At 35.0% G+C, this 14,158-nt stretch overlaps 1 protein-coding gene and 2 long non-coding RNA genes across 7 annotated transcripts; 1 reads left to right on the top strand and 2 right to left on the bottom strand.

Moving 5' to 3' along the window:
* The first annotated feature begins 3,445 nt into the window (after positions 1 to 3,445).
* Positions 3,446 to 14,152, top strand: LOC110668288 (uncharacterized). 5 transcript variants are annotated; one of them, XM_021829476.2, is made up of 5 exons: positions 3,446 to 3,563; positions 3,678 to 3,771; positions 11,737 to 12,221; positions 12,344 to 12,575; positions 13,448 to 14,152. In XM_021829476.2, the coding sequence occupies exons 3-5, from the start codon at positions 11,751 to 11,753 to the stop codon at positions 13,690 to 13,692; spliced, it is 948 nt and encodes a 315-aa protein (XP_021685168.2). In that variant the 5' UTR covers positions 3,446 to 3,563; positions 3,678 to 3,771; positions 11,737 to 11,750; the 3' UTR covers positions 13,693 to 14,152. The 5 variants fall into 5 exon arrangements, with proteins under 5 accessions (XP_021685168.2, XP_057984438.1, XP_057984437.1 ...); XM_058128455.1 differs by lacking the exons at positions 3,446 to 3,563; positions 3,678 to 3,771 and adding an exon at positions 10,365 to 10,513 and having other exon boundaries at positions 11,737 to 12,087; positions 12,344 to 12,385; positions 12,492 to 12,575; XM_058128454.1 differs by lacking the exons at positions 3,446 to 3,563; positions 3,678 to 3,771 and adding an exon at positions 10,365 to 10,513 and having other exon boundaries at positions 12,344 to 12,425; positions 12,492 to 12,575.
* On the bottom strand, positions 4,962 to 7,044 carry LOC110668289 (uncharacterized). Its single transcript, XR_002497493.2, has 2 exons — positions 5,603 to 7,044; positions 4,962 to 5,277 (listed from the first exon to the last, which is right to left on the bottom strand). It is a non-coding gene; the product is annotated as an uncharacterized LOC110668289 (long non-coding RNA).
* LOC131169286 (uncharacterized) lies at positions 8,923 to 10,441 on the bottom strand. Its single transcript, XR_009140407.1, has 2 exons — positions 10,314 to 10,441; positions 8,923 to 9,411 (listed from the first exon to the last, which is right to left on the bottom strand). It is a non-coding gene; the product is annotated as an uncharacterized LOC131169286 (long non-coding RNA).
* Positions 14,153 to 14,158: the final 6 nt, after the last annotated feature.

Genomic DNA, 14,158 nt, shown 5'->3' with positions numbered 1-14,158 from the left:
ATAGAAATTACAATTAAAATTAATATTTTACTCACAGACTTAACCGCAGTCACTGTGGTGGCTGGGCAGAGGAGGAAGGCTGTCCCGACTCACCTGATAATTTTATTACAATTATTTAGTATATGTGACTCAATACAAACTAAGAAAAGACCAAAGATGTCCTAAGTCATGCCGAAAATCTGGCAGAGTCTTCTCTATACCTAGGACCTACCCAACTTGCAAAAGGGTTTAAAACGCACTTCTATATCCACAAACCATACACCCATAACTCAATCACATCACACAGCCCCTCCTGAGCCCATCCAAACAGTCATCAGTCACAATATGTAAAATTACAGTTTAATCCTTATAATTGACCCTTTTGCAAAAACTATCCAAATGAGTTCTAAAAATTTTAAAACTTTGCCCCGCGGTCCTTAGCATTATTACTAAGCTAATGCAAAAGGAATTATAATTTTCTGAGCTACCACGAATATTTTATGGATTTTTAATCCCATTCAAGCACTAGAAAATTAAGAAAAAGTAAGGTTCAGGTTTATCTATGCCAATTCCGACCTCGGGGAGACGTTCGGGACATCTAACAATGATGGGTTAGCCAAAATCTCAACCCAATTCTAAGACTTTTTCGGTAGCCTGTCTGTCTGGCCCGATATTTACAGACCCAGGCAACTGTTGAATTTCGCGAATTGAAGGTACCTACATGAAGCCCACAATACGGGGGTGAGTATATAATTTTTACGAAATTTTCTAAGCTTATTTAGTACTCGGAAAAGCACTATGATGTTTCCCGGGATTCACCGAAAAATGATATCGGAAAATTTTGAAATTTATATTGACGAGAAGCTCTTGACGAGTGGAGCGCTCTGGTACTCTCAGTTTTCTCGTGGGGTTCACGGTTTGAGAGAAATTTAGCCCAGAAGTCAAAATAGACTAAAACTTTCCGGATAAAAATTGGGCAAACCACTCTATAGATTTTCGTGTTTTTAGTATCTATGGAAAGCTCTAGAGGTGTAGATGAGTTTAGACACAAGACCCGGCCCAAACGGTGGCCAGATCGGCCAAATTTTGGCCGAAAAGCTGAAACGGTGCGCGCGCACAGATGGGTCTTCGCGCGCGTTTTCTGTCCGCCTGGAGCGTCAGTCTGCCTTGAGGAGGCCCTGGGGCGGCGTGCGGGGAGGTGGGGAGGCTGGGGTGGCGGCGGCGCGCCGTGGGGAAGAGGGGGGAGAGAGAGGAAGAGGGACGGGAATGCGCGGGGAAGAAAGAAAAAGAAGAAGAAGGCCGGTCCGATTTGATCTGTCTGATCTGATTTGATTTGATTCGATCGGTTCGATTTAAAATATAAAATTTTAAATTTTTACACTGCCTTGGGATCGAAAATAAGGCCCAAAAATTTCGAAAAAATTCTAAAAAACTTAGAAAAATTCATAGAGTCTAAATATATTTTTAATTTTACCACGTGATTTTTAAATTAATTTTTAAAAATCATTAAAATTTTATATTTTTGAAAAATCGAACTCGATTTCTAAAATCTGAAAAACTTTAAATCATTTCCTAAAATTTAAATAAAATAAAATATTAATATTTACTCATAAAATAATAAATTTAAAAATTTGAGTTGTTGCAAGAATTTTAAAGAATTTTTTATTACCATTGGGTACGTATAACTTTTCCTTCAAAATTTTCCATAAAAAAATTTTATTGAAAATATTTTTTTTATTGTAAAGCATTTTTAAATAGTTTTGTCTTGAAAAGTTTAATATTATACATGATCATACTTTTATTTCATTTTTTAATTATTATTTTATCATAATTAAATATTAAATCATTATTTTATTTTTTTATTTTAAAAATATTATTTATAATAGTTAAAATTTAAAACTATTATACTTTAATATAAAACTTATTAAAAGAGCGATCAATTTTATTCATAAAGAAGAGTGAGAAAAATGAGCAAAAAAAGAAATGAATGGAGAACGAGATAATTCTCATTGATAACTGAACATACATATATATACAAGTGGGTTGAGCTAATTGAATTTCTAGATAGTTCTAGAAGATTCTAGATTAAGCTAATAACAAACTCTCCGGCTAATGTAACAGATCTGCCAGCTGGGAAAGAAACTTCTTACTCCCTAACTGATTTCTGGACTGTTAATACAAGAACCAACGAGAAGTTTTTGCCAACCCTTTGCTTTGTTCATTCCGCACCATTTTACTAATGGCTTCAACGCGCCGTTTTGCTCATCTATTTGTTGCTTTTTTCTTTGTGGTGCAATGCACTGTTTCACTAATGGTTTCTCATCCCCCCGCAAGATGGAGACAGGTCAAGGAGTCCCATCTTATCTAAGAGCAGGTTGAAAGTGGCGGCTCCCAAAGGTTTGGTAAGCAAGTCTGCTAGCTGGAAGTGAGATGGTACGTGAATAGTTTTGATGAACCCCCTCTGAATCTGATCTCGGACAACTTGGCAGTCGATGTCGAGATGTTTTGTGCGTTTGTGGAAGACGGGGTTTGCTGCAATGTGTTGCGCAGCTTTGTTATCACAGGGAAGTAATATGGGTTATGAGAGCTGTATTTGGAACTTTCAAAGGATATAGCTTATCCACTGTATCTCGCAGACGGTGGTAGCCATGCTACGGTACTCAACCTCAGCAGAAGTACAAGTAATGGTGTTCTGCTTTTTTGCTTTCCAGGAAATCAATGATGGGCCTAAGAAAATGCAGAAACCGATTAGTGATTTGTGAGATGTTGGACATGCTGCCCAGTCAGAGTCGCAGAATGCTTGCAATTTGAAGCACAGGAAGTGCGGCTTGCCAATGTGGCTGTCAGGGTTGCTACATAAATTGACTCAACTGTTGAGTGGAATAAGAGATATCTGGTCTAGTGAGGCTCAGGTAAAGTAATCTTTCCAACAAGACGTCTGTACTAATCAGGTTCCTGATGCAAATCACCCTCTTCAATACTCAATTTGAGTCCTTTGGGGAACGGGAATTTAGCAGTCTTAGCATCAGAAAGCCCATCATCTTTGAGTATGTCAAGTACATACTTTCTTTGATTCAAATACATCCCATTCTCAGAACGTGCAACTTCAATGCCTAGGAAGTATTTGACGTAACCTACGTCTTTGATGGTGAAGAGTTTGTCCAGGTATTGTTTGACCTGGATTATATCATGCTTATCTTCTCCTGTGATCAAAATATCATCGACATATACAATGAGAGTAAGAAAGTGATGTGGGGAATTATTGGTGAAGAGACGGTGATCAAATGCTGATTGATTAAACCCATATGACTGTAAATGCTTGGTAAGCTCTTAATTCCACTGGCTTCCAGCTTGCTTTAGCCCATACAAACTTTTAACAAGCTTACAAACTTCTCCAAGATTCGCTTTATAATAGCCTTGTCGTGGTACCATGTAAATGTCCTCATCAATATTCCCATGAAGATAGGTGTTATTGATGTCAAGCTGATGGATAGGCCATTGAAAAGCGATTGCCACGGCAAGAAATAGTCTAAAAGTGACAATCTTGGCAACAGGAGAAAAAATGTCTTGATAATCAATCCCAGGTAGTTGACTAAACCCTTTAGCCACTAACCTCGTTTTGTACTTGTCTATTGAACCATCAAGATTGTACTTTACTCTATATACCCACTTTGATTTTATTGCTTTCTTATCTGTAGGGAGTTGGGTAAGAACCCATGTGTGATTGAGCTCCAATGCTTTTAATTCTGCCTCCACTGCATTCACCCAATTGATTTCAGTTTTAGCCAGCTGGTAAGTTTTTGGTTCCATGATTGTAGATATATTGGCTACAAAACTCAAGTAATCATGATGAAAATTTGGAGGTGATAAGAAATGGGGAATGATAGGATAAGTTATTGTGTTTGTAGGATCAAGGTTGTTCAGTTCATTGTGGCTATAGGATTCTGCATAAAAAGAAGTGTTAGAGACAGAAGCTGTAAAATCATTCAACCACTTAGGCCTGGAGGTAATTCTTGTACTTTTCCTTAAAGGAATTTGGTTATTTGAAATAGGTGATGTGGGCCGAATAGGTAGGCATATGAGTGTGAGTTGTTATTGGAAATAGGTGATGTGGACTGAATAGAACACATAGGAGAAGGTTGTGTATGAGAAATAGGAGACTCAAATATACTGTGATGAGTGTTGATGGAAGGCATAGGCATATGAGATTGGGAGTGACATGATGGATGTGAAGAGAGATCTGAATTTAATACAGGTAAGGGAATAATTGCATCATCAGTATGTGAAAATTTTGCATTGTGATATGGAAAAAGAGTCTCATAAAATCTAACATCTCTGGAAATACAGATTTGCTTTGTAGACATGTTATATAATTTGTAGCCTTTTTAGCCAGGAGCATACCCAATAAAAATGCATTTAAAAGCTCTTGGAGCAAATTTATCTTTATGATGTGTAAGGATTGTTGCAAAACAAACGCATCCAAACACCTTAAGGGTGGTATAATAAGGAATGTTTCCAAAAAGAATTTCATGGGGTGTTTTCCAATTTAATACAACACTAGGGGTTTTCTTTATGAGTATAAATTCACCCCAGAAATGTCTAGGTAGTTTTAATTGAAACATTAAAGCTCTTGCTAGCTGTAAAAGATGTTTATGCTTCCTTTCCACTATCCCATTCTGTTGTGGTGAATAGGAACATGATTTTTGATGTATGGTGCTCCTAGCTTTGAAACGATTTTCACAAGATTGATTTACAAACTCTGTGCCATTATCTGTTCTAATGATTTTGACATTTGTTTGAAATTGTGTTTCAACCATAGCTAAGAAATCACATAAGGTTTTGAATACTCTATTCATGAAGTAAAAAGGTCCAAGTAGCCCTTGAAAAATCATCAACTATAGTTAAAACATATTTGGCATTACATATTGTATATAAAGAGTAGGGTCCCCAAAAGTCAATATGCAATAATGCAAAAATCTTAATAGTCGAAATTTTACTCTTTGGAAATGAAATTCTACGTTGCTTAGCCAAATGGTAAATTTCACAAACATGATGATTAGAATCCCTTACATGTAATTTAGGAATGTGTGACAATTTTGTAGGTGATGGGTGTCCTAATCTGAGATGCCACAAATTACAGTTGACATCCTCTTAAATTTGACAGACTTTATTTGAATTAGAAAATACAGTCTTAGGTAGGCTAGTATGAGGAGCATTGACTGTTGGAGAATCTTTATTTAGTCTATAGAGGCCTTGACGTGAGAATCCAGTAGCCATAACTTCACTGGTTACTTGGTCCTACAAAACACATCTGTCATGGAAAAATTGCATGATAATATTTGAGGTTTGAGTTAATTTGCTAACAGATAAGAGGTTATATTTAAAAACTAGGGGTATGTAGGACATCTCTTAGACAAAGGTTAGAACTAAGGTTCACTAATCCAATATATGTAACAGATTTACATGTGCCATCAGGTAGTGTTACCGGGCTATATTTTTTGGGTTTAACATGTTTAATGAAAATGCCTAGGTCATGACACGTGTGATGTAGCCCCTGTATCTATAATCCATATTCCCATATTCTTACCTTTAGAACTAAAAGAATGGCAATCAACTGCGTTACCTGCAAAATAAGTAGTAAATGTCACACAACCAGCTTCATTCACATATGCATTCTGATTCTGACCGTTCATAAACTTCAGCAGCTCTTGATTGATCAAGTTGGACTGCTGCATCATATTAGATAAGCCTTTTCTCCATGATGAACAGCATTGTCAAAATCATAGTCCCGTGGAGTTTCATTTGACTGCGCAGCAGCAGCAAAGTTTGATTTTCCCTTATTCTTCTTCAGCTTTAATTCATTGAACCAATCTGGAAAACCATGTAATTTGAAACATGTCTCCCTGATATGACCACTAGTGTTACAATAGTTGCAAACTCTATCATCTTTCTCTCCATAACCTTTCTTATTAGGTTGAAATCTGTTTCCACTAGGATCATTTTGATATTTCTGTGTATTTACAGCTAATGCAGTGTTTAAGTCATTAGTTACCATAGAATGCACCTCTCTCTGCCTTTCAATCTTAAGAACCATGGAGTAGGCTTTATTGATACTTGGCAGTGGCTGTGTTATAAGAATCTGTCATTGAAAACCATCAAGAATTGAATTACCTTGTCATCATTATCTATCTCACTCATATATTTTGATGCTCCAGAATTACACATAGGTAATGGCTTCAAACAATTCATAATAGTCATATTAGACTAAGAGTACTTTTATCTCTCTTCAGTTGATAGAGCAAAGGCCCATTACTGTGTCCAAATCTCAGCCTGATTTCTTCACATAATTCCATGGCAGATGCTGCGTATAAGAAGGCATTAGCCAAATCCTTTGATAATGAATTGAGATTGATAATGAATTGAGTATCCAAGAGTACACCATACTATCCACCTTCTGCCACTTCTCAAATGTAGCAGAATCAACTTCAGGAACAACACATTTGCCATTGATAAGTCCTAACTTATCTTTGGCCTTTAAAGCAATTACCATAGAACGACTCCAAGACAAATAGTTGTTGCCATTCGATGGTGTACTCACCAAAATCATCCCCGGATGATCTGAATTCTGTAGATTAAACACATCATTCTCAACTTTGCTGCTTGTATCTTGTTTCCTGCTATCAAGATCTGGACTAGAATCACCATGATCAGCTACATCAGCCACGGAAGATCAAGAAACGGTTACTAGAAAAGATGATCTAAGTTTGGTAGCTGCCTTAGATCTAGAGAATAAGATTGGTTGTCAAAGCACAGGTGAGAAATGCTCTGATACCATTAGAAAAGTAAGCCTAAAAAAGAAATGGATGGAGAACGAGACAATTCTCATTGACAACTGAACATACAGATATATACAAGTGGGTTGAGCTAATTGAATTTCTAGATAGTTCTAGAAGATTCTAGATTAAGCTAATAACAAACTCTCCAGCTAATGTAACAGATCTGCCAGCTGGGAAAGAAACTTCTTACTCCCTAACTGATATCTGGACTGTTGATACAAGAACCAATGAGAAGTTTCTGCCAAGTCTTTGCTTTGTTCCTTCCGCACCATTTTACTAATGACTTTAACGTGCCGTTTAGCTCATCTATTTGCTGCTCTTTTCTTTGTGGTGCAACGCACCGTTTCACTGATGGTTTCTCAGAGTATACCTGTATCTAAAAGCTTTGAGAATTAATTTTTTTTTTTTTAATCAAAGGGACACTCATTTATTTTATTACCTTAAATTAATTAGAAAAATTAAAAAAAAAATATCTTGTAATTCTACTCATTTTCATTTTAAGATTTGTGTTCATTTTGTGATAAAACAGTACCTCATTTTGTGATAAAACAGTAATTTAAAGTTTCGCTCCTGTAACGAACTACTACTGCGTACTAACATCACATTAAATATTTAATTAAAAATTATTTTTATTATAATTATGGTTCCCCTTTCTTTACACGTCTTCTTCTTCTCTTTTTCTTCTTCTTCTTCTTTTACAATTGCTGAGAGAGAAAAATTGCCGACTACACCATTCTTCTCCCTTTGCCTTTGAGTAGATGATTTTGATCCAAAGAGTGAGAAAACATTGTTTAAAGATGAAGATAGCCTATTTGAATAGTAGAACACAATCCATGGCTCGAAGGATAGACAATAACTCACCAAATTTTATATGCCGGATACTTGGAAACATGAAAATAAGTTCCGTGAATAGAAGACAACCTCAGCATTGTTGCTACTGCATTTTGTCATGAGCTTCTTGCGTTTGGCCATCTGGGTAAGCTTCTATGGAGATTGAAATATAGAGAACCTTAAAGGTTGACCTTTCTCTAAAGCCATAAATATACAACCAGCAAGAAACCAAGTGCACAGAAGGGTGGATATAGAAGAAACAGACATTGATGGAATAGAAACGTAACCAAAAAAAAAAATTCAAATTATTTATCTAAGGAAAAAAATTTGAGAATATAAAAATGGAGAAAGATTCAGTAAGAAATGTAGTAAGAAAGGAGCAGAAGGTTGATAATGGAGTAGCCACTGAAGATATTGTAAATAATTCAATTGTAAAAGATATAAAAAAAAAAAAAGAAAAAAAAGCTACAAACTAAAACCAGAATATATGATTAAATTAAGAGTTAGATAGTTTGATGAGGCAAAAAGATGTAAATGTACGATTTTAGACAATTTCTCTGCCTCACATGGATTACCATATGTTTGTACTTATATTATGGTAAGTTTCTTATGTCTCAAGTCTTAATATTTTTTTTTTCAATCTGTTTGACAAATCTATTTCCACAACATTTGATTCCTTTTACTAGCATATATAGTTCCTCCATAGCTGAGTTCTTACAGTAATTTGAAGAAATAAGATAAATTTAATGGCTTAATTAGGGCTAAACATTCAGTTTAAACCGAATTGAATTAAACCACTTAAATCCAAAACAAAAATTTTACATAAAAAATGCAATTGAATCAAATCAATTTAAGAGAGGAATCGAATCAAATCAATTTAAGAGAGGAATCGAATCAAATCAAGCTATTTTAGTTCGATTCAGTTCAAATTGTCAGTTTACTTTCAAATTTCCCAAATCAGAAATTTTCAAAATTTTCTTCAAATCACAAATCCCCAATTTGCTACGCGAAGGGTCTGTTTGGATGAGGTGAAGGAAGGGTAAATAATGGAAGGGTAAGAAAGGATAAAGAAGGAAAGGATAAGGAGAGTTACAATAAAAAAAAATCTCATGTTTGAGAATGAGTAAGGAGAGGTAAGGAAAAGATAAGGAGAGATAAGGAAAGATAAAATTAAGAGGTGTAGAAATGAATTGTAAAAAAAATTGAGATTTGAGGGGTAAAAATTACTTACCCTTACCTCCCATTAACTCACATCTTCCCAAATAAGATAAAATAATTAATTATCCCTCGTTATCTTTATTTACCCCTCCCTCACTAGAATCCAAATAGACCCTAAATTACAAATACATAATTTGTTGCCTCAAATTGTAAATCCCCAAACACATTCTATAATTCACATAGATTCAATACAAATATAAACACAAATCATCGCAAATCACAATAGATTCAATCCGCATACAATATATATAGTATATACCTAAATCTCAAATTCAATACAACCAAATCGCAAATCCCAATACACCCAAGTCGTAACAGATTCAATCAATGCACATATAACAGATTTGATGTTTAAAGCCCAAAACAAAGAAGTCGAGAATGCTATTTGAAGAGTTTCTAGGCAATAATACTCAGATCTCATATTTAAACAGCATCTCGACTTTGCCATTTTGAGATATGGTGGTGAAGAAGATTGAAGACGAAGCATCTCTTCTTGCATGAAGACCGACGAGTGAACTAAAGACGGTGGTGATGGTGTTGCGAGTGCCTGTCGAATAAGAAGAAGAAGAAGAAGTTCAAGCAGGAGAGAAATGCGTGATTTAGAGAGGAGAAAGGTAGAAAGCTGGGTTGGGGGTGGGGTGATTTGGAATGGGAAGTAGAGTTAAGTTTCTAATATGTTATCTATTTATGTCTATGTTTAAAGTGACAATACTTTGAGGAATTTAAAAATCAATTCGTTTAATTTAAAATAATTTTTTTATTAAAAAATTGAATCGAATTAAAAAATAAAAATATTTAAAATTAAAAGTTAAACTAAATCACTCACAATAAAAAATTAAACTAAATAAATTAAGTAAACTAAATTTGATTTGGTTGAATTCAATTTGTATCAAAATATGCTTATCCTTAGGCTTAATTAATGTATAATAAGATGATGAAACCTTGCTTAATTATCTTTAAAATCAGTAGCATGATTGATGGGAGGACTATGAAGTATATTCCAACTGCACGATATTCTCTGCAATTGTAAAAGAAGAAGACAACGAGAAAGAAAGTGGGACAATAAAATAATTTTTAATTAAATATTTAATATAATGACGACAAGCTTTGATCCAAAAAAAATGAAAATCTTGATTTATTAACGAAATTTTGAGATATTACCTTATATTTTGAACTAAAAAAAAAGGTGAAATCACATGCCCCAAATTAATTTTCAGTAGCATATATATATATATATATATATATAATGAAATATTAATTTAAATTTTTTTTATATATGTAAATCGTATTTATTATCACTATATTTCTTATTTGAAGTGATAATAAAAAATAATAATAAATTATTTTAAAATAAATTTCCATTTTAGTGCTTAATAGTTGCTGCAACAATGAAGTAACTACTGCTAAATAAATAAATAAAAAAAAAAAAAAAAAAAAAAGCTAACTAACTTGAATGAGTAGTTTCATGGTCAGCAGTAATCAGCAGTCCCCACTGCAAAGGACACCTAATGATGGAGCTTGAGCTGCCGCACGAGGATCCACTTCACCCGTAACCTTCTTCAATCCTGAATTGCACGCCAAAACCCTAGATTCCAAACAGATTCTACTTAGTAAGAAGGAATCTCACATGCCCGAGAATCCTGTGAAAGGTGAGTTTTTCGTTAGTAAAATTGTCTTTTTATCTCTAGATTTTTTGCTCAATTTTTTAACTCATATTTGCTCCATTAAAATCTGGTATTTCTACGGTTTTCTTTTTTCGTTTTGGCATTACTCCCATTGTTTGGTTGCCAAGTAGCTTAGTAGAAAATAGAAAATGGAGAGAGAGGTGCGGGGGGCGGGGGTGTTTTGATCCTGCAATTTTATTTCTTTGAGGGCAGGATTTTTCTTTTTCACCACGGATTCAGGGTCTAATTTTCGTAATCTGAGACCCGTAAGGACAAAACTATGATTCATCACTTAGAAATTGAAATTAAAAACTTAAAAAGAATTTGGGTTATCTTTGATTGCGCAGAAATGACATTAAGCAAAGGATAGTGTTACTACAGTTTTTTTTTTTTTTTGTCGGCATTCCGAGGATCTTGCATAATTATCTTACACACATTGAGTTTGTATCTTGGAATGAGGACAGTTGGAGACAAAGTTGTCATTGAGAATTAAAAACAGTTATCATGTCTGTTGATCCTACTGCACCAATGACTTACATGGATGAGGATGCTTCTTCGGGCTCTGGAGATGATGAAAACATGTTAGATGGACACAACAAGCTTCAGTTGGCGATGCCCACAAGATCTAGTTGTCGCAAGAGGAGTCGTAAGGCTACTGGTGATGCTATGCTTGAAATCGCAGCTGCTTCTAAAATGAGGGCTGCTGTAATAATGAAGAATGAGGACCGCTTTTCCATAAGCAAATGCATTAAAGTCTTGGATGAGATGCAAGGTGTCGATCAACGGATTTATTTTTTCGCCTTGGATTTATTTGAGAATCCCAATTCCAGGGAGACATTTCTCTCAAAAATGAGAAGCGATTACCATGGTTGTGAGGAAAGTGCAGTGCTTCCTCTAGATGAATAGGTTAAGGATTAAGAGATCTGTATTAGTTGTGTAGTTCATATTATGGTATGGTCTGTATGGTCATAGCACCCTTGAGGAATTCATACATTTTGTAGTCAGTGGCTGTTTCGTCAGTTCTATGATCTCAAATGATAACATTATTGTAACTTTCCATTTTTGGTTTTGCCCTCCCAGGCACCTTCATCCATAGAGATGCTAACTTCTTTTTGTGATAGAAATGCATTCAAGTGATATTTTATATGTGCAAATTTAACTGCTTGCATTTGCGTCATATATTCTGCATTTTAATTCAATTTCTACAGATACTTCAACTAGCATGGATGACTTTGACTTAGAACTGGATGAGATGGAATTAGTAGCAGCAGCTGCAGGCTACTACTATTATAACAGCATAAACAGGCAGCCTCGTTGCAGTTCCTCACCCAGTGGAAGTGGCTTCATGACTGAAGTGCTGGAAGGCCATGATGATTTATGTCGGGAAATGTTTCGGATGGATAAACGTGTTTTTCACAAGTTATGTAACAATCTTCGGCAGAGAGGCATGTTACGTGATACTGCTGGTGTTATGATAGAGGAACAGTTGGCAATTTTCTTAAACATCATTGGTCATAATGAGCGTAACAGAGTAATCCAAGAGCGGTTTCAACATTCAGGTGAAACCATAAGCCGGCATTTCAATAATGTGTTGAAGGCAATTAAGTCACTTTCACGTGAATTCCTGCAACCACCACCTATCACAACTCCGACAGAAATTCTCTGTAATAGTCGGTTTTACCCATATTTTAAGGTTTGAGCCTGGAAACCTGGTCTTGGTCACACAACATACACACATCAATATATATATATATATATATATATATATATATATATATATATATATATTATGTTGCTTTATTTCATTTCAAACAGGATTGTATTGGAGTCATAGATGGAATGCATATCCCTGCACATGTACCAGCTAAAGACCAATCTCGATTTCGTAATAGGAAAGGTGTTTTATCTCAAAATGTTTTGGCAGCATGCACATTTGACTTGCAGTTTATATTTATTTATCCAGGTTGGGAGGGCTCTGCTGTGGATTCACGCGTATTAAGAGCAGTCCTTGATGATCCAGATCAGAATTTCCCACATATACCTGAAGGTTGCACTATCAATTTGTTCATCTATGTAGTTTGATGCATTTCTTTGTGAATATGAATATGATTGACTGTATGTTCATATGTTTGTCAGCATGATGAGGCCTTTTCCATGGCATGGAAGGCTGCTTCCACTCCATGGAGTTGGACAACTTTTTTTATACATGTGCACTGAAATGACTTCTATATAATCTCTAGACAGCCTGCAGGTCTTAGAATTAATGTTGAAATTTGAGGTTTCGCGAATGCTAAAATGAACATGAATTTGTGAACGGATGGAATTGAGAAGCAAATTTAAACAAGAGAAGATCTGTGGGCTGTGAACGATAAAATAAAAGGTTTAGGCTTCACACCCATGGTGTCATAGGCATCACACCTTGGGTTGAATTACATCACACAACTTGAATAATAATTACTAGAATTCTTATTGATCAAAACTTCAAAACAACATTACAAACATTGAAATATAGGTATTTATAGACTCAAAAAGTAATCCTAAACCTTGGAGGATTTGGACTCCAAAAAGTAATTCTTACCTAAAGTACTACCTAAAGTAATTTTTAACCAATAAGCACTCTAAATGATAACTCCAATAGAATTTAGATCTTTCTAGATAATCTTTAATTACAAAATTATTCTTGTGACTTAAATAAATGATCTATAATTAATATTATTTAAGTAGACACTTAAGTAAAACTCTGGAAGAACTACAAAGTAGAAAGTACTTTATAATTGCCTCAATAAAGTCTACATTAAAACTGAAACATAATCCTGTCTTCTTGAATATTTGATTATGAATTTTATTGAATTCCTTGATTGCGCGTAGTTGTTAGAATGATTTATTACCTATCTCATTTCCTTACTTTTTCTGTGTCAGGAAAATATTATCTAGTTGACACAGGTTACTCAAATATGGAAGGATTTATTGCTCCGTATCTAGGAGTTCGTTATCACCTTCATGAATTTAGAGGTGCTAATCAGTTGCCTACAAATGCAGGGGAACTATTCAATCACCGACATTCATCTCTTAGGAATGTCATCCAGAGGTCTTTCAGTGTGCTGAAAACTCGATTTCCCATCCTCAAACCCCTCAATATGGATTTCATATCCAAAGGGATATAGTACTTGCTGCATGTGTTTTACATAATTACATCCGACGCGAGGAAAGAAATGATTGGTTGTTTGCTAGTATTGATGGGGAAGCAGTGCAAGAACTGCCTGATTTTGATGATCAACCTGAAATGCAGGTGGCTTCTTCCATTCAGCGGCAAATTGCTTTCTCATTGCGAGAGTCAATAGCAGCAGCAATGTGGAATGACTTCATAAACAAATGGGATGAGTGGTGATTGGAGCATTAATCTTAGAAGGTGGTAAACATATTCCTATCATAATATCTGTGCTTATTGTTGCTGTGGGAGAAGTTGATTAAATGCAACTCTATAGGATTGTAGAGCCTTTGTCCGACTTTGTATGACAAGCAATCATTGGTTTTTATTTTACTTCCCATTTGGCAACAGTATGTTGTGGAGTCGATCCATATTTGAACCATGATATGATAATAGCGTAGTTGCTTTAGTGATGATATACA

This window comes from Hevea brasiliensis, chromosome 10 (genome assembly GCF_030052815.1).
Source record: "Hevea brasiliensis isolate MT/VB/25A 57/8 chromosome 10, ASM3005281v1, whole genome shotgun sequence".
Lineage (NCBI taxonomy): Eukaryota > Viridiplantae > Streptophyta > Magnoliopsida > Malpighiales > Euphorbiaceae > Hevea > Hevea brasiliensis.
This window is presented reverse-complemented; position numbering and strand designations above follow the sequence as displayed.